This window comes from Eutrema salsugineum, unplaced genomic scaffold, assembly GCF_000478725.1.
Source record: "Eutrema salsugineum unplaced genomic scaffold, Eutsalg1_0 scaffold_6, whole genome shotgun sequence".
Lineage (NCBI taxonomy): Eukaryota > Viridiplantae > Streptophyta > Magnoliopsida > Brassicales > Brassicaceae > Eutrema > Eutrema salsugineum.
Window position 1 is genome coordinate 5,080,790 of NW_006256547.1, and position 18,304 is coordinate 5,099,093.

Consider the following 18,304-nt stretch of genomic DNA (forward strand, 5'->3'; position numbering starts at 1 on the left):
CTTTGAATTTTAACTCTTAACTTGTGGTGATTGTGATACCACATTTGCCTATAAGTACACGCAACACCAACAACAATAGACACTCACAATTCTTTTACCTTTAATCAACAAAAAAAGAAAAACTTTATTCCCTGAAATCTTTTCTTTGCGTTTAACGAAATTGCCAGTATGAGTCCTGTGGCTGAGAACAAATGGGTTAAGGTAAAAATTCTCCCTTTTTATCAATTTGCTTCTTAATCCTCAAAATGCGATTTGTCTAATCGGAAGGGCCAATGAAATTTTCAATTTTGATTTTGTTGATCAGGTGTCGCAAAAAGGAGCAGGTCCTGGACCGAGAAGCTCACACGCACTCGCCGTCGTGGGGAACAAAGTCTATTGCTTTGGCGGTGAGCTAAAGCCGACGATCCCAATCGACAACGATCTGTACGTTTTCGATCTCGAAACCCAAGAATGGTCCATTGCCCCAGCAACAGGAGACGCTCCTTTCCCCTGTTTCGGAGTCTCAATGGTCCCAATCGGATCCACGATCTACGTCTACGGTGGCCGCGACGACTCTCGGAGATACAACGGCCTCTATTCCTACGAGACTCTCACGAACAAATGGGAATTGCTATCTCCCGTTGAGGAAGGTCTTCCCGGTCGTAGCTACCACTCCATGGCCGGTGATGATCGGAAAGTTTACGTCTTTGGTGGGGTTACTGCCAAAGGCCGCGTGAACACGCTACACGCTTACGATGTGGTTGATCGGAAATGGGTTGAGTATCCGGCGGCTGGTGAAGCGTGTAAAGGGAGAGGAGCACCTGGGCTTGTGGTTGTGCAAGGGAAAGTTTGGGTTTTGTTTGGATTTGACGGCAACGAATTGGGTGATATCCATTGCTTTGATTTGGCTAGTGGGGAATGGACCGCCGTGGAGACGACCGGGGATGTACCTCCGGCGAGAAGCGTGTTTCCGGCGGTTTCTTCCGGGAAATATGTTGTGATATATGGTGGGGAGGAAGAGCCGCATGAGCTGATGCATATGGGAGCTGGGAAGTTATCTGGAGATCTTTACAAGTTTGATACAGAGACATTGGTTTGGGAGAAGATTGTGGATGGGACTGAGGAGGAGAAGAAGCCGAGCCCACGCGGGTGGTGTGCGTTTGCGGCCGTGGTCAAGAATGGTGAGGAAGGCTTGCTTGTTCACGGTGGGAATTCTCCGACCAACGAGCGGCTTGATGATTTGGTGTTTTGGAGTTTCTCGTCTTAATTTCAATCAATAAGTTACTTGGTGTCTTTTCGTTTGTAAACTGCTTAGTGTGCCAGTGTGTGTTAAGGAGGTATGTGGTGATGATATGTAGTTGCTAAGTGTCTCTGGTTAAGGAGGTGTGTGGTGAGAATTTGCTACCTATTCCAAATATTTTATCAAGTTTGGTTGTTTTGGTAATTTAATAAAGATCTTGTTGAAAACTAAAGTGGGCGATAGTAGCAATGCTTAGCTCACATACTATTCTCGAAGTTCATACCTACGAGCTGACTATGAAAAATTTGCCTAGAACTTTCGGTTTTATAATTGGTCACGGAGTGATCACGGACGTCTCTATTAGCCATTACGGCAACGAAAATCTAAGGCTAGATGACTACATATAGCCACGACATCTACAAGTGGTTAGTGGCTTCAAATTAAGAACAAACAGTAGCTATTCCTGATGAAATAGCCAAGAAGATAGACACGATAAAATATTTTACTCTTAGCTACGAACTTGTATATTTTCAAATCGTACCATAACCAAAGACATTCCGTGGAAAGCCCGAACAAGGAAGATGGACTGGCCACGGGCCACGGCTACTATCCCTTGCTAAATAGCAACGGAATAGCCACACACTAGCCACATATTTTAGAAACAGTTTTCCTTTGCCGATACGAAAACAATTTCCTGATTTTTTGCACGGAAAATCCTTAGCTCTAACACATATTTGTTTTGATGTCTACTGAATTTAGTTTCCAGTTATTGCGATTTACACAAGATTCAAGTTGTGCCCCTCATCATAACATCGCAAGTGCAATTCATGTTAAGCTACGATCGCCTCAACCTTGGAAAAAAATGTCTGCCGAATTGTTATTTGGGCTTCTATATAGTTATTTGGTAGTGTTGCTCATAAGAATTGTTAACATAATTGCCAAGAATAAAAAACCTAAATATAACATTACAGCTACTTCTAAATGCTTAAATCTAGTATCAAAGATAATCATTACTAGAGACACTATAAAACGAAGCATACATCGAGACATGCTCATAGACGTTTTGAAGTTTGTTGACCATACGCATTTGTCTGTTAAAGATGTATTGTAATAATGTCTTTGTAGACTTCGACATGTATCTGATCTAAGATTTTGGTTTCATGGAAAGAACAAATACAGATGGGATATAGCTGCTTCATAAGAAAGTTATTTCTACAACGAAAAAAAAGTAAGGACCGAAAAACTTTGAATGATACACCAACCGAAGACCTGATGGCTAATTTGACCTTTGATGCCACCCGTCTTGATATCTCTTATGCTCAAGGGTTGCCCTATAGTACCATACTTCGTTTTCTAGAACAAAAACTGTTACATCATATTAGTTGTGTTCTTCTTATGCTATGTAAAGCAAAGTCTCCACAAAAATGCATTACATAGTAGAAAATGTTGTTCATGCCATAATTCAAAATATGTCACTTAATCCCTGCAATTAAGAACAACAAACTTACTGTTTAGAGCCTTATTATCTTGTGGAGATGCTTTTATAATTGTTGTCTCTGATATATGCTCATCTCTATTTAACTTAATCGTTTACTTAAGTCAATTCTGAACCCATATGGTCATTTTTCAGTACTGAGCCGGTCTCTTGAGTAAAAATGGAAAAGATGACAAGGGTGTATATATATAGTTCGTGGGCTTTTATATTATGAGTGACCAACAATAATCTTAAATGTTTGGTTTTCAACTACACTGTAGTTTTAGCCATGTTAATTCAACAATTGACGTCAGTTTATACGCGAGGGACAAATTAATATCTCATTTATATTGAAACATAAAGAATACAGTACAAATTATAATAAGCATGATTGAAAAAAGCCTGGATATATATGGGGTATGTGTAAGTATATGTGAAGGTGAGATGGGATTTGGACAAATGTGGCAGTGAATGTGATTGTTTGTTTGTTTATCGGAGGGGATGTTTGTGTTCACCATTTTTCTTCTTTGTTTTCTTTATCATTGTACTTAAGCTTTTATCTCATTATCCCTCCTTAAGCTTCATTACTCCTTTAATCATTATCAAATCCTTCTTTATTATCTTTTAGATAATATTGTATTCAGTTACTAATGTACACATGAGTACTTTCAAGTCTATAACGTTATCAGAGATTTGATGGAGGGCCTATGTGCCTTTCTTCTTTTCTTCGCTCCTTTTTTTTATTTACTTCTTGTTTTAGCGTTAGGGTTGACAAATTGTTTGCCTTGAGTTCTGCGCTTTACCTCTCGATCTCAGTGTATTCTTATTATATTTCAATATTGAAAATTTATATCAGAAAGTCCAGCTAGCTGATTTGGAACTAATTATACATTGGATACCAGTTCCTTAAATTGGCATAGTATTCTTTATTTGCTCTTTTTCGTGTGTCAACTGTTGCTTTTTTTTTGGGGTCAATTATATGCTTCTTTTTTGTTCCTTCTAAATTTTAATGTGATCGTAAGTTAATATACTGTATCTATAACCGGTTGTTGATAGTAGATGTTAAAGTGAAAATTGTAAGAAATCTTGTTCAAGTATTTTCATACAAGAAATTAGAATCTTTTATGAAAAGTGGAATTTTAAGTTTTCTCAATTTAATTAGTATTTTGTTAACTTCTTTACAAAGTCTAAGCGGCTTCCATATATATTCGTAGGATGGGGATGACTTATGAGGTTTACAAATACCTACAATGTCTTCTATAGTTTTTTCGTAATCTCGGGTGTTTTCTGTTCATAACCCCCGTCAAAACCAACATTTTTTTTGTTTGTTGCTAACATGAAGATTGTTGTTTAGTAATTTTACAAGTTTTGTCTGGATCCCGACTTTTATCTCAAACGAATCAATCTTGCAAAACGAGGAGAGAGACGTTAGTGTTATTTCTCAAATTAAATAAAATTTGTATTGTATTTCCCCTTTGTCCAGGGAAAAATTTATTAATAAATCTGAGTCAATACGATAATTATATAAGGTTGACCAATTCGATGCCGCACATGTCACGTATTTTACAAAGTACAAACGCTAGTCGTCGAAAGAGTAAGTAAATATTTGAAAGAAGTTAAATGAAAGAGTATCAAAGGTCTCAATTATTTGATATGTTGATATTTCATAATTCTGCTTCTTGTTATGTCATGGATTCAACATTCTCATCATTACGAAACAAGAGTTTGTAATGAGAAAATCAATTATACATAGAATAGATTGTCGACAGACCAAATGTGCTTAACAAACAAAGCTCCTTACTTAGAGGATTACAGCGACCGGACAAATAACATTTCCTCTCTTTCATTTCATTTCATTGTCAACATTTGATATTTATCTTCTTCGATAATTTGTTACAATGAATCCATTTTACATGTCTTTTATGCGTATATTTTCACATTGTAACATATGTGGAGGTTAGGACAGCTGAGTATCAAAACGAATTTTGGATTTTCTATTTTTGGCGAAATTCCAATGCCAAAAAGACAACTACTAAATAGTTGCTTATTGACCAAATGTTTGATAGATCCTTATTCTAGATTTGTTTTTTTTTTTTTTGCTTCACAAACAATTACCTCTTTTTTTTTGCTTATTTTTCATGTCGTCATTCTGTTTATTTCTGTTTGGGTGGCAGTCTTTTCTTCTTCTGTCTTTGCATTTGGATGGTAGTTTACGGCTATTGTTCGTTGAAAATGATACAAATATATGCGTTTCATTTTTTTTATTGAGACAGAGTATGGCGGTTCATCAATATATTCTAGAAATTTGCGGAAATTAAGATTTTGGACATAACGAATGTGGTTAGTGTATATAATGGGCAAAAACTAAAAACACAACTTTAACCCCCCCAAAAAAAACGAATCAAACCAACCAAAAGATTTTTAACTAATGGAAAATTACTCCGACTGCCATAGTAAAATATAATTATTCTCTAAAATAAAAGACGTAAAAATGTCAACTGCACTGCACTGCACTACACCTCCCTTTATAGTATGACCAAAAAACAAAATATTTTCAAAAATATGTTAACTTTTACATACGCGTGTACACATATACTTGCATAAATATACCATGTACATGTAGATAATTTCACAACGGTCCTGAAACAAGAAAGACGATAATGTAAATCATTATTATTTAAAAAAAAAAGAAGAAGAAAGACGATAATGTAAATCATTATTATTATTTTTTTTTTAAAGAAGAAGAAAGAAGAAGACATATGGAAGAACTCAAAAGTAAAAATAAAAGTATTAAAAAACAAGAAGAACGAACAACAATGTCTCTTTTACCTCGAGAAAGAAACCGTAGTAAATATATACACTAAGACACGCATATGTATATATACACATATGTAATGTAAATGTTTAGCTTTTTGATTAAAATAGAAGATTAAAAAAAAATGGGGAAGTTGTGTACATGCGTGTCTTTGTGTATATACAAGTTTTAGATATATAGGTATAGAAAAGGAGACATAATTTTTCTTTTTTATAAACGAAATTGGAAAGAGCATCGGATTTGCAGTTCTCTCTCGTGGATTCTTTCCCTTGGATACTTCCTCACTTAACCTCGATTCCCATTCACAAGTCACGACTCCTTTCTCTATATAGATGTTCACATGCATACAATAGATATATCTTTATCTATAAATATCCGTTTATTACACTCCCAATAATTTACTTAAATTTCGATTTCCATAATCCATTTATAAATATCGATGTATTCAGTATTTGTTAGAAACTACTTCCTCCGTTTGATAAAAGTTGTTACATGGGATTTTATATTTTTTGTTTTATGAATTTTTTTTTATATATTCTCATAACAAAATATTAAATAAAGTCCAACTTTATCTCTATTAAATTGGTATATTGATCTAAAGGAGAAAATTGTTTGATGTATTGATATAAGCTTATTTATCAATTTTTTGATGTGTGAAATGTATCAGAAACAGAAATAAAGATGTAAATGGTGCGAAGCCTTTGCTGTGGCCTGTGAGATGTAAGCTCTAAAACAGACTAGCACCCTATGGGATATAATCTCATAGACAAACACCATAATTTAATGTTCGTATACATTATTGTTATTTGTTTCAAATATTCAATTGTGAGTGATCATGTAGTGGAATGCAGTTTTCATGCAAAATGTAGGATCAAAAATCGATTCAGTAAAATGTCAAAAATAAAACTTCTTGGCTTGAATGGCAATAGTTTTTTTCATGAGTTTTTAGTTTTTGGATTTTAGTTTTTATTTTAGTTTATAATTGTTTGGGTTTTGTTGTGAATTTATTATTTTTTTCAACAAGATTTTATTTTCCTTTAAAAATGGAATTTGAGTGACATTTTGTCTGGCTAATACTCTATATCCTCTAGGAGAAAAGAAAATATGTTAGCTAGTAAATAAGACGTGTTATTTTAAAGGAAAATTTTGAGGACATTCTCGTCCACTCATGAACTGAATATGAGGTGACGTACTTAATTATACGTGGGTACTCTATGATCTAATAGTATCCTAACTATTTTTTTGTTGGTGTGTAATTTTGTTTGTTCAAAAATAGTCAGCGAGAGAGGTTTGACTAACGCTACTGTTCAGAAGGAGTCACGCACCATCCATTTTAAGCGTATAGGAAACAAATAAATTACTCCTAGTTCCAAATCTTTTAGCTTTCTACGTTACCCAATAGTACACACCAATATCCATTTAACCATAAGTTGGTTTTATTTCCACACGTAGTCACATTTAGTAATAGTATGATATTCACAATAATATAGTTAATTTTACATAGTAATAAACCACAAGATTAATTACCAATACATATTGATTAGGTTTGAAGTTTCAGGCCTCCTTCTAGCTCACTAAGACAATCAACTATCACCATTCACTAATATAATAACCAATTATATAATAGATATATATACACAATAACACAAATAAGTCTTGCATATTTCCAAGTGATTTCTCAATTAGTTGATTTTAGAGCGATCAAAATCGAGCACTAGTTGGTCTACATTAAGAAAAAACTTCAAATATCATTTTGAAACTACTTATATTTTCTTATACTGGTTTCACTCTTACCATATATGTCAATTACTATACACGTATTACTGTCCAATTCTGTTCAAACGATATTTGGATGATATATACATATAGTTTTGTATCGCGGTGTTAGGTATAATTCCATTGGTCATACTAGGATACAAACATATGTAAGATTAGTGAAGCAAAGAAGCAAATAGTTATATGTTCTACCAATAGCTTTTAAAACAAAAAGACAACAAGTAATGATATATAGACAAAGGTTTTAAAAGAAACAAGAACCACCCAACCAACATTAATTTTTATTCTTTTACAGATTGAATATAGACATCACACTCCCTCTCTGCTTCTCACTCACACACAGTATCATACATATATATATATATATATATATTTATATGCGCCCGTGTGATCTCAACAGCTGTACAAATTTTCTCTCCCTGAAACATAAACACCTCTCTCTCTCTATCTCTCACACACACACAATCTCTTTCTCTCTCTAATTTTACCATGTCGGAGAAACGAATTGGGATGGTCGAGAAAAGTAACAACAAGAGACAAAGAGTGAAACTTGTTCACGAGTTCTCCATCAACGACCACCACGACGTGCTCGTAGAAATCCTCCGGCGACTAGACGGTCCTTCTCTCTGCTCAGCCGCTTGCGTGTGCCGACTCTGGTCAGCCGTGGCTCGCAACGACTCAATATGGGAAGAGCTCTGTTTCCGACAAGTGTCACCACGACCTTCCCTTTCCCTTCGCTCCGTTGTGTCGGCTCTCGGTGGCTACCGATGTCTCTACTTCCTCTGCATCCGTCCCGTTCTTGCACGACTCCCCAAGATCCTCTGGAGCCGAGACCAGCTTCAGCTTTCGCTCTCCCTTTACTGCGTTCACTACTACGAGCGCCTCTACGTTGGCGCGTGGCTTGGAGACGCGCCACCTTCTTCGCTCATGTTCCTTCGGAAACCTGTCAACGTCGTCTGATGATTCGCCCTTTTTGCCGGAACGGCCATTAATAAATTATTAGTTTCCAAGATTGTATTCTTTATCATATATTATTATTTACTCCGATTTGTTACGGTTACGAAATTTCAATTTCATCAATTTGATTACAGGATTTTTTTATTAATAAACGTGGGATCCTCTCTCTTTTTTCACTCCGGTTTCTTTTCTCCCTAGATACTGCCAACGCGTAGCTGTTTTGTCTCTTCTACTTTTTTTTTTTTTTCTTTCTTTCTTACAGTTGCTTCTAATCTCTTACTTCATTAATTTCACTTTTTGGTTTAATGTGAAAAATATAATAAAGGAGAGTAATCTCCCACATCATTAGTTTCACTTTCTTGGTTTAATGTGAAATAAAGAAAAAAATTATTTAGAGAAATTCTACTCATTGGTTGAACTGAGAATGGAAGAAAAAAAAAATGATGTTCTAATCAACACAAATAAATGAAATTACTATACTAATTTTCGTTTGATGGAATCTTCTGATGTAGATATAGATACTAAAAACTGGATTTAGTTTTTGTAAGATGTCAATTTTTATCAACCATAATTTGGTTTGCTAGAATACCGTCTTATAAACACTTGTTCATCTGATGAGATGATCTCTATAGTTTCCAAACCACCATTGCATCGCTTGAATTTTCAAATTTTCTCTAATACATTGTGACCTGAAACTAGAGTTTTGAGAGTTTCAAAGAAGGTCGGGCATGCATAGGAGTTGCATGCTCTCAAGTGTACATAAAAGACTTTGTTTGGTTGCCCTCAAAACTTTTTAATTTAGCATCAATCTTGAAATTTGAATAGGTGATGTAAATTCTAAAGGACATTAGTAGATATTATTTCACGATCAAACAGCCCAAATGCAGTCATGCCATCATCTTCATCATATATTCTTGAATGTTAAAAACAAAAAAAATTGAATGTCGGTTTATTCAAGTCAGAGAATTGTAAGATCAAAATCTAACCCAATTAATCTTGATTTTCTTTGTACTTCGGTTCAGTTTGGTTGATCCATTTATTTGGTTCTCCCTTGTTCTATTCTGATATGTAATTAGGGTATAACTCGTACGTACTATAAGATTGAGTACCACAAAAACATGAAACAACGAATTGAAGAGTATATTGGCCAACAATTTAGAGTTTAATGATGATGTTGAATGTGAGAAAAAGTGAAGATATTTACATGCATACATATGCATGCTAGAGACTAGAGTCCAACGCTTTAAAGCAAGAAAATTAGTGTCTCAAATAAAAAGTATAGATTGTAATGAGATGAGCTAGGAATGGGAAGAATTGGATATCTTTGTATGTACTTTTGTTGTAGTTATAGATTCGTTAAAAGCGTCAAGCTAGGTGATGGACCACAATAACAAAGGCATTCAATATTTTTTTTTTTTTCAAGTATAGGAGTTGTCTTTGTTAATCCATATCAAAATATACCAAAGGCCCATTCATAAATAACAGCCTGCCTTGATATTGACATTCCCACATCTACATTGGCCCATATAATTCAATAATGGTGCTCTTTTTTTTCTTTTTTCTTTTTTATTCTTCTGTTAAATTAATAAAGCTATGGTGGTCTTATCAGCAGAAGACATACATGCTTGTAACATTTAAGACATTGACTTATTTGCATAACACGACACAACTCTTGATCTTTTCTTTTTCTGCATATAAATATCAACACACAGCTCATAATTCATAAACAACGCAAAATTTCAATGCATTGTATCAAAGATTTACTGAGTTTATCTGGTCAAATATTACTATATACAGGAAAAATGTAAGGGACTTTATAGTATGAAATAAAATACATACGCCTTGTTAGATTTTGAATTTAACCTTCAAAACGTTTGGGTTGTAAGAAAAAAGAAAAAAATTAAGGAAAGTGAAGTCAAAAGTCAAAGGTCACCGGCTTGTTGGGTTACCACTTCACATAAACTGTTTTCGTCAAAGCCCCAAAATTATTCCCTTTCTTTACTTTTTTCCTTAAAACAAAAAAAAAAGGAAATTTATTCTTCGCCTCACATTTTGTCTTTGCTCACTCTCTCCCTTGTTCCGCTCGTTCCTCGACGATAGCTCCCGGCGTCTCTTCCGTTCCGGTGAGTCCTTCTCCTTCTGCTAATCCCGGATCTGTTTCTCCCTCTATCTCATTCTTGTTCCCTTGAGTAAAAGTATAAAACTTTCATGATCGAGTTGTTGAAGTTCGAGGGCTGGTTTGTAAAATCGGTGCTAGAGGAGTCAAAATTTCAGTTATGATTGAGTTGGGTTTAGTTTGATTTAAGCTTGATCTAGTTGAAATTTATCTACTTTTGCTACGAATTTGTAAGATTCTCTGTTTTTTTATTTTTTCGTTTCGTGTTTGACTTGTGACTCGTTTAGTCATATGAATCAAATAGGTAGGTTCTCGGAACCATTTCCTGACTTGCTTTCTACTTTGAAAGTTCTCCTCTTTGAATCTGAAGTCACTGTGTTGCTTTCTACATTGAAAACAAAACAAAAAAAATTCTGGGATTTCTAGGGATTTTGACAAATAATTTGGGTTTTTTTCCTTTATGGGTAAAATGCAAAGTGAGATGAGTCTGATTACATTACTTTGAGGTCTTAGATTCATACTGTAATTGTAATTTTTTTTACTTTTGCTTTCGTTGTTGTGTTAGTATTTTGAAATGATTCTTCTTTTGATGCAGCCTTAAACTGGTTGTTTATCATTAATGGGCACATCATCTGGTTCCAACCATCCTCACCAGATGCTACCTCCGCGTCAGCAACTACGAAGTGGAGGCCTAGAAACAGCGCTTTCACTGGTATCTTCAGATCCCCATTTGTCACATGAAGGTCAGGAGCCACGGTCTAATTCTGATGTTGTGCGCGAGTCTCCAGCTGAGAGTGCGAGTTCTCAAGAAACATGGCCACTCGGAGATCCTGTTGTGGCAAAGAAGACGGTGAAGCAAAAGATGGAGCCTGATTCTCAGGAACAAACCGTGATGCATCATGTGTCTAACGCGGATAAAGTGTCTGTACGGGACATAGCTAGGGAAAGAGTCGATATTGTCGCAGAGAGAATGCACAGGTTACCGGATGAGTTTCTTGAGGAGTTAAAGAACGGGCTTAAATCTATCCTTGAAGGAAATGCAGCGCAGAGTGTTGATGAGTTCATGTTTTTGCAGAAGCTTGTTCAGAGCAGATCTGATTTGACCTCTACAACGCTTATCAGAGCCCACCGGGTGCAGCTTGAAGTTCTTGTAGCGATAAATACGGGAATCCAGGCGTTTCTGCACCCAAACATCAGTCTGTCTCAGTCATCTCTCATTGAGATTTTCGTATACAAGAGATGCAGAAACATAGCCTGCCAAAACCAACTACCAGCTGATGATTGCTACTGCGAAGTGTGCACCAACAGGAAAGGATTCTGCAACCTCTGCATGTGTGTGATCTGTAACAAGTTCGATTTTTCTGTCAATACCTGCCGCTGGATTGGATGCGACTTGTGTTCTCATTGGACTCATACAGATTGTGCTATACGGGACGGACAGATCACCACAGGATCCTCTGCTAAGAACACATCAGAAATGTTGTTCAAGTGCAGGGCATGCAACCGCACGTCTGAGCTGCTGGGTTGGGTTAAAGATGTGTTTCAACACTGTGCACCAAACTGGGATAGGGAATCTTTGATGAAGGAACTTGACTTTGTTAGTAGGATTTTCCGTGGAAGCGAAGATCCACGAGGTAGGAAACTGTTCTGGAAGTGCGAGGAGCTTAATGAGAAGATTAAGGGTGGTTTGGCAGAAACAACTGCTGCCAAATTAATACTAATGTTTTTCCAAGGTAATTAAGTGTACACATTTTATTTGTTTATCTATAAATAGACACTACTCTGTCTGTCTAGTCTAGTCTAACTCTGTTTCGTTACCACTGAAGAGATTGAATTAGACTCTGCGAAGAGCTTTGAAAATGGAGAAGGTGGACGTTTGATAGCACCTCAAGATGCTTGCAACCGAATTGCTGAAGTTGTACAGGAGACTCTGAGGAAAATGGAAATAGTGGCTGAGGAGAAGATGAGGATGTTCAAGAAGGCACGCATGGCTCTCGAGACTTGCGACAGAGAGCTCGAAGACAAAGCCAAAGAAGTAGCGGAACTGAAAGCAGAGAGGCAGAAGAAGAAACTTCAGATAGACGAGCTAGACAGAATCGTGAGGCTGAAGCAAGCAGAGGCAGACATGTTCCAGCTTAAAGCCAACGAAGCAAAGCGGGAGGCCGAGAGGCTGCAGAGGATTGTGCTAGCGAAAATGGATAAATCTGAAGAGGAATACGCAAGTAACTATCTGAAACAGAGGCTGAGCGAGGCCGAGGCAGAGAAGCAGTATCTGTTTGAGAAGATTAAGCTGCAGGAAAATTCGAGGGCAGCATCACAGAGCAGTGGTGGTGGAGGAGACCCGTCGCAGGTGTTGATGTACTCAAAGATCCGTGATCTGCTTCAAGGATACAATCTCTCGCCTAAGGTAGATCCTCAATCAAACGAGCGCCATCCTTTCAGATCCAATCCTTGATGCTTCCTCCCTTATAAATATGTAGTTTTCATTATCCTTCATCACTTTGTTTTGTAAAACGAGTGTTTGTAGCCTTTAACTATGTTTACTGATATTTTCTAATTTGTGTGTTGTCTTTTCGTTGATATGAATATGTTTTTCTTTATTGGTTGATTAGTGAAATGTAGAGAGAGAGAGTTGATCGTGCATTTTCTACAAATCTTACATTGGCTTCGAGATTGAGCTATGTAAAAGAACCTGAAAAGAAGAACTTTTAGTCCTTGTTTATTGTGTGTCTACGTAACAACTTGCAAACGTTGATTGTAGAGTCCTTGCTCATTCCCTCTACACATTATAACTGAGCTATCCAAACAAGCGAAATTTTTTTATACTCAAGATATAAATCAGTAAATGAGTGATGTATTTGTTTCACTTCCAGCAGTTAGTTCTATAAAATCCTATCTTGGCTTTGAAAATTAATGTCTGCGAGAGCTTGTTCACATTTGTGAATTTGTTTGTTCACATATGGTCGGTCGGTCATCGTTGTCAGGAACCATCATTAATACTTTGTAATGAAACATAGAAACCAAAAGTTTGCAGATTCCCTTCTTGGGTTTTGAACTCCGGGAACACCTTTCACTTTCATTTACATAAATGGCAATAGAGATGATTTTTTTTCTCTCGGCTTTTAGTTAAGAGCAAGTGTGACAATAAAGATGATCAATGTTTGTTAAAATAGGCAGTGAGTTTCTTTTAAAAAAAAAAAGAAGTAACAACAAAACGGAGAAAACATCATTTTGAACATTTTATCCACGAAGCTTAAACTTTTTAAACAGTTTAAATAATTCAAGTATGGATTGTAGTTCAATCAGTTATTCGATATACAAAACAGCAACTCTGATTTAAGAATGTTTTGACCGCCACATATATATTAGCATCATGTGTTAGAGCCATTATTAATGTATATTATTAATTATGAAATAAAATAAAAGGATAAAGGCAATTATGTAATGATAACCAATTGTGTGCATATATTTTTAGTTATTTCTAATTTGTGAATTAGAGGGTACTAATTCTTTTTTTCTTTTTGAAAAGCAAAGGGTACTAATTCTATTAACAGTGTGTTAGGAGAATCCCGAAAATTTATGCATTTCCATCACCAAAAAGATATAGTTTGAGATGGTGAAATTTCCTGAAGAAGTGGCTGATGGAGTTCAGCCAGGAAAGAGATGAATAAAAACAGAGTTAGCATTGGATTTTCTTTAGTTCACAAGTCATGGTCACATACATACACATTCACATTCATGGTACATGGATCCCTCTTTGTATGAATTTAAGAAACCGACAAAAATACAGATTTCATGTATATATATTTTAAACACGTTCCATATAAATATTTTGTCAAAACTGATCTCCAATTTAACAAAGAAAGAAATGGTGATATCTCCATATTATAATGGGAGGGTATAATCAAAAAGAAAAAAAAAAGAACGGCAAAGGGTGGGGGTTGTATTGTGGGGTCACAATGACACAACATTCGCTTAACAAAAAGAGAGTAAAAGTGAAAGCTGATATTCTATAAATTTCTTTGGAAATTTTTCTTGGTGTTTAGGAAAATTGAATCTCCACCTTTAACTGAATTTCCCTTAAAAAACATTTGGAATGATTGAACTAATAACTTGAAAGTGTTTTATCAGAAAAATCCAGAGATAATACTTTTGTAAATATGTTGGTTCATTTATCGCTCATTTTATAATAAATATCATATAATTTCACGTATATTTTTTTTTGTTTTAGAAAAATATCATGATATTTAGTCCAATACTGTCATATGTTATTTTAGGTTTTCAACACGTGCGATAAAACACCATTTCTTTTTAAAAATGCCTTGTGTGTGTGTGTAAATTTTGGCTCATGGCTATCTACTATCTACCAAAGAATTCAGCCTCAAGTATTTGTTTTAAGAAATTCTCAGAAGTTAATAATGTTGAAAGTTCAAATTGGGGAGTTTATATTTGACCACTTTATAGTTTTCTTTTGTTTGTATTATCTTACGAACCAACATGTTTCCGACCATGGATAAACGGTTCTGATTGAACGTTTCGGTTCGATCATTGAAGTGTTCTCCTGATGTTATTAGGGAATAATACCTGAAACATAAACAAAATTTCCTGGAAAACTGTAAACTTCTTACATACGCAAGAAACCGATCAAAATCAACCTAGTCGTGTTTACAATCGTGTGGCATGGAATCACAACAATTGAATTCAACATTGTAGTCTTTATCTACCCGGTCAACATTCTTTGACTTTGATTTTCTATGGTTTTTCCGTTCTGCTTATTGAAAAGCCAACTAATTGTTATTATTTTTCGTCTATATTATTATTATATGAAAACTAAATATATCTTTTCATAGCTTTTCCTTATAATAAAGATTCGAGATAGTGAAAGTTGAAAACGGATTGAGACAAATACTGGATCGGGGACATGTATCTTCGATAATTGAGGGTTTAAAATAAAATGAATTGTGGTGGTGGTGGAGACATGTTTAAGTGGTATAATCGTAAATAACACGCGCAATTGAGATTCTATATTCTCTCTCTCAGATAATAAGTAAGAAGAGAAGAGTGACTTCTCTCTGTTTTAAAGTCATTCGAGCCATTCCCATGTGCCTTGTCTCCGACAGCTTTCTCTCTCTTCTTGCTCTTGCTCTGGTTCACATGGTACTTCGATAAGATTCACTCTATTTTTAAGGTTTTTCATCTCAGAAAAGTCAGGTGGGTACTTCCAAAATTGGATTTTTTTTCTTCACTCGAACAATTCTGTTCGATCTCTAATTCCTCGGTTTTTTTTTTTTTTTTAAACTTTATCATGATCCCCTCGAACACATCAGATCGTAAATCCTCTCTCTCTCTCTCTCCTTCTTGATCCTGTCGGAAAATTCTTTTATCTGGAGTGTATATTGCTCAATTAACCCAGTCACATAGACCCAAAAAGGTATGAATTTTACTGCTCTGTTAATATCCCCTGTTTTTATGAGTAGCTGCAGGAGAACTAATAGTAGATTTGGTTTGCTTAAGGGTTTCACTAATCAATAACTCTGAAATTACTTGCATACAGTTAAATTACGTATCTTTCTTTATTGGTTTTCTTGCAAATAGAACGATCGGGTGGATCTGAGTTACAAAACTACATATGTTTAGCAATTAAGTCGACATGAGCTAGAGCTTCTCTAGTATGTATGAGTTGTCTGATTCTTTCTTATAGTTTTGCAGATCATTTAAGGTGTGAATCATCACAAGAAATGTACAAGCATCCTAGACAAGAGATTGAGGCTTACTATTTGCCTCCTTTTGAGCCTAACTCTGTTGAGAAGCTTATGTACTTACCGTTTCAAAACTCTCCTAAACGGTATCGCACGCGCGAGCCATCTCCCGATTCTCCTGCTTACAATGCTCTTTCATCCGCTACGGTTTTTGTACAACATAACAACAACTCTGCATATGATGATACCTCTGGCTCTTGTGTGACGGACGATTTGAATGATGAGTTCAAACACAAGATAAAGGAGCTCGAGACAGTGATGATGGGACCAGACTCCTTGGACCTATTCGTTGATGGCACGGACTCCTTTGATTCCACATCGTGTCATAACAGCTGGAGATCAACTCTAGAGGCACTCTCGAGACGTGATCTAAGAGCTGATCTTGTCTCATGTGCGAGAGCTATGTCTGAAAACGATCTAATGATGGCACATTCAATGATGGAGAAGCTACGCCTAATGGTCTCGGTTTCTGGTGAGCCTATTCAGAGGTTAGGAGCTTACTTACTTGAAGGCCTCGTGGCTCAACTAGCTTCATCAGGTAGTTCCATATATAAAGCACTTAACAAGTGCCCTGCACCTCCAAGCAACGACCTTCTCTCCTACATGCACATTCTCTATGAGGTCTGTCCTTACTTCAAGTTCGGTTACATGTCAGCAAACGGTGCCATTGCTGAAGCCATGAAGGAAGAAAACAGAGTTCACATCGTCGATTTCCAAATCGGTCAAGGGAGTCAATGGATCACTCTTATCCAGGCTTTTGCAGCTAGGCCCGGTGGGCCTCCTCGGATACGTATAACTGGTATTGACGATATGACTTCAGCGTATGCTCGTGGAGGTGGTTTAAGCATTGTAGGAAACAGACTCGCCAAGCTTGCTAAACAGTTCAATGTTCCGTTTGAGTTCAACTCGGTGTCAGTGTCAGTGTCCGAGGTTAAACCTAAAGATCTCGGAGTTCGAGCAGGTGAAGCTTTAGCTGTTAACTTTGCCTTTGTGCTTCATCATATGCCTGACGAAAGCGTTAGCACCGAGAATCACCGGTATAGTTTTTTGTTTCCAAAATTTGTTTTAAAAAACATAAAATGATCCTTGTGTGTTTTTTTCTTGAACTGAGTATATATATATATATTTGGCAGGGACCGGTTACTGCGAATGGTGAAGAGCTTGTGTCCTAAAGTAGTGACTCTAGTGGAGCAAGAATCAAACACAAACACGGCAGCTTTCTTACCGAGGTTCATGGAGACAATGAATTACTATGCTGCGATGTTCGAGTCTATTGATGTGACTCTCCCAAGGAATCACAAACAGAGGATTAATGTGGAGCAGCATTGTCTAGCAAGAGATGTTGTGAACATTATTGCGTGTGAAGGAGCTGATCGGGTGGAGAGGCACGAGCTTCTAGGGAAATGGAGGTCACGGTTTGAGATGGCAGGTTTCACACCTTACCCGTTGAGCCCGTTGGTGAATCTCACCATTAAAAGTCTGCTTGCGAACTATTCTGACAAATATAGGCTGGAAGAAAGAGATGGAGCCTTGTTTCTTGGTTGGATGCAACGAGATTTGGTCGCCTCGTGTGCCTGGAAATGAAGACGGAGACATTCTATATTGTAATCGCAATTAGAAGTGTTTTCTACATGTATGCAATTTAGTCGTTCATTTTAAATCTTCAAAACATTAGAAGAATCTTTATATCTACTACTAGTCTACTAGAGGACCAACAGAGATGCAGCAATAGCCCAAAAGTCTAAGTCAAAGCAGTTCTCAGTTAAACTTAACAAGTATAATTCAATCGAGTGAATCAAAAACAGAGATTATCGTCCTTGACTTCTTTTCTGTATAGTAAACGCCATAGGTTATGAAGTCTTCTTCTAGCAGGACTGGTCTTTAAATACTAGTTAAAGCGTTTTGTGGGCACATTACAAACGATTATTTTTTATAAGTGTACCCAAAGTCAAATATGACCTGAACAATTTTGAGCAAATATATGCAAATTAGTAAATTACCACAGGTTTAATATTAGACGGAACATCACAGTTGACATGATCCATCCAGTCTCTCCAACCTATTTTTATAGTTGCCTTATGACCCAAGCAAAAGAAAAGACCTCATGAGGTACTCCACAAAATTCCACAATCAATATTTAGAGTTTAAGACCTTGGTTTTCTAAAATTGAAATCCTTTTTTTGGAAAA

The 18,304-nt window shown here is 36.2% G+C and overlaps 4 protein-coding genes across 9 annotated transcripts; all 4 read left to right on the forward strand.

The window, feature by feature from the left end:
• Positions 1-41: 41 nt before the first annotated feature.
• Positions 42-1,452, forward strand: LOC18013081 (nitrile-specifier protein 5). The gene is made up of 2 exons (XM_006395147.2): positions 42-201; positions 305-1,452. The coding sequence occupies exons 1-2, from the start codon at positions 169-171 to the stop codon at positions 1,244-1,246; spliced, it is 975 nt and encodes a 324-aa protein (XP_006395209.1). The 5' UTR covers positions 42-168; the 3' UTR covers positions 1,247-1,452.
• Positions 1,453-7,692: 6,240 nt separating this feature from the next.
• LOC18013082 (F-box protein SNE) lies at positions 7,693-8,335 on the forward strand. Its single transcript, XM_006395148.2, has one exon. It carries the CDS (start codon positions 7,774-7,776, stop codon positions 8,242-8,244), a length of 471 nt encoding a protein of 156 aa, XP_006395210.1. The 5' UTR covers positions 7,693-7,773; the 3' UTR covers positions 8,245-8,335.
• A 1,918-nt stretch (positions 8,336-10,253) lies between these two features.
• On the forward strand, positions 10,254-12,960 carry LOC18012650 (protein OBERON 2). 2 transcript variants are annotated; one of them, XM_006395149.2, is made up of 3 exons: positions 10,254-10,364; positions 10,953-12,090; positions 12,184-12,812. In XM_006395149.2, the coding sequence occupies exons 2-3, from the start codon at positions 10,977-10,979 to the stop codon at positions 12,810-12,812; spliced, it is 1,743 nt and encodes a 580-aa protein (XP_006395211.1). In that variant the 5' UTR covers positions 10,254-10,364; positions 10,953-10,976. The 2 variants fall into 2 exon arrangements, with proteins under 2 accessions (XP_006395211.1, XP_024006988.1); XM_024151220.1 differs by lacking the exon at positions 10,254-10,364 and having other exon boundaries at positions 10,977-12,090; positions 12,184-12,960.
• A 2,350-nt stretch (positions 12,961-15,310) lies between these two features.
• LOC18012651 (scarecrow-like transcription factor PAT1) lies at positions 15,311-17,787 on the forward strand. Of its 5 annotated transcripts, none has more exons than XM_024151213.1 (4): positions 15,311-15,788; positions 16,059-16,654; positions 16,772-17,153; positions 17,250-17,787. In XM_024151213.1, the coding sequence occupies exons 2-4, from the start codon at positions 16,096-16,098 to the stop codon at positions 17,698-17,700; spliced, it is 1,392 nt and encodes a 463-aa protein (XP_024006981.1). In that variant the 5' UTR covers positions 15,311-15,788; positions 16,059-16,095; the 3' UTR covers positions 17,701-17,787. The 5 variants fall into 5 exon arrangements, with proteins under 5 accessions (XP_024006981.1, XP_006395212.1, XP_006395213.1 ...); XM_006395150.2 differs by having other exon boundaries at positions 15,312-15,568; positions 15,685-15,788; positions 16,059-17,153; XM_006395151.2 differs by having other exon boundaries at positions 15,312-15,568; positions 15,685-15,788; positions 16,067-17,153.
• Positions 17,788-18,304: the final 517 nt, after the last annotated feature.

What these genes read in the sequence shown, in the direction of transcription:
- LOC18012651 (XM_024151211.1), top strand. Translation starts at nt 16,096, where the DNA reads ATGTACAAGCATCCTAGACAAGAGATTGAGGCTTACTATTTGCCTCCT. An exon ending in GTTAGCACCGAGAATCACCG is followed by an intron (nt 17,154 to 17,249) that starts GTATAGTTTTTT and finishes TATATTTGGCAG; the next exon opens with GGACCGGTTACTGCGAATGG.
- LOC18012650 (XM_006395149.2), top strand. Translation starts at nt 10,977, where the DNA reads ATGGGCACATCATCTGGTTCCAACCATCCTCACCAGATGCTACCTCCG. An exon ending in AATACTAATGTTTTTCCAAG is followed by an intron (nt 12,091 to 12,183) that starts GTAATTAAGTGT and finishes TTACCACTGAAG; the next exon opens with AGATTGAATTAGACTCTGCG.
- LOC18013081 (XM_006395147.2), top strand. Translation starts at nt 169, where the DNA reads ATGAGTCCTGTGGCTGAGAACAAATGGGTTAAG. An exon ending in CTGAGAACAAATGGGTTAAG is followed by an intron (nt 202 to 304) that starts GTAAAAATTCTC and finishes TTTGTTGATCAG; the next exon opens with GTGTCGCAAAAAGGAGCAGG.
- LOC18013082 (XM_006395148.2), top strand. Translation starts at nt 7,774, where the DNA reads ATGTCGGAGAAACGAATTGGGATGGTCGAGAAAAGTAACAACAAGAGA.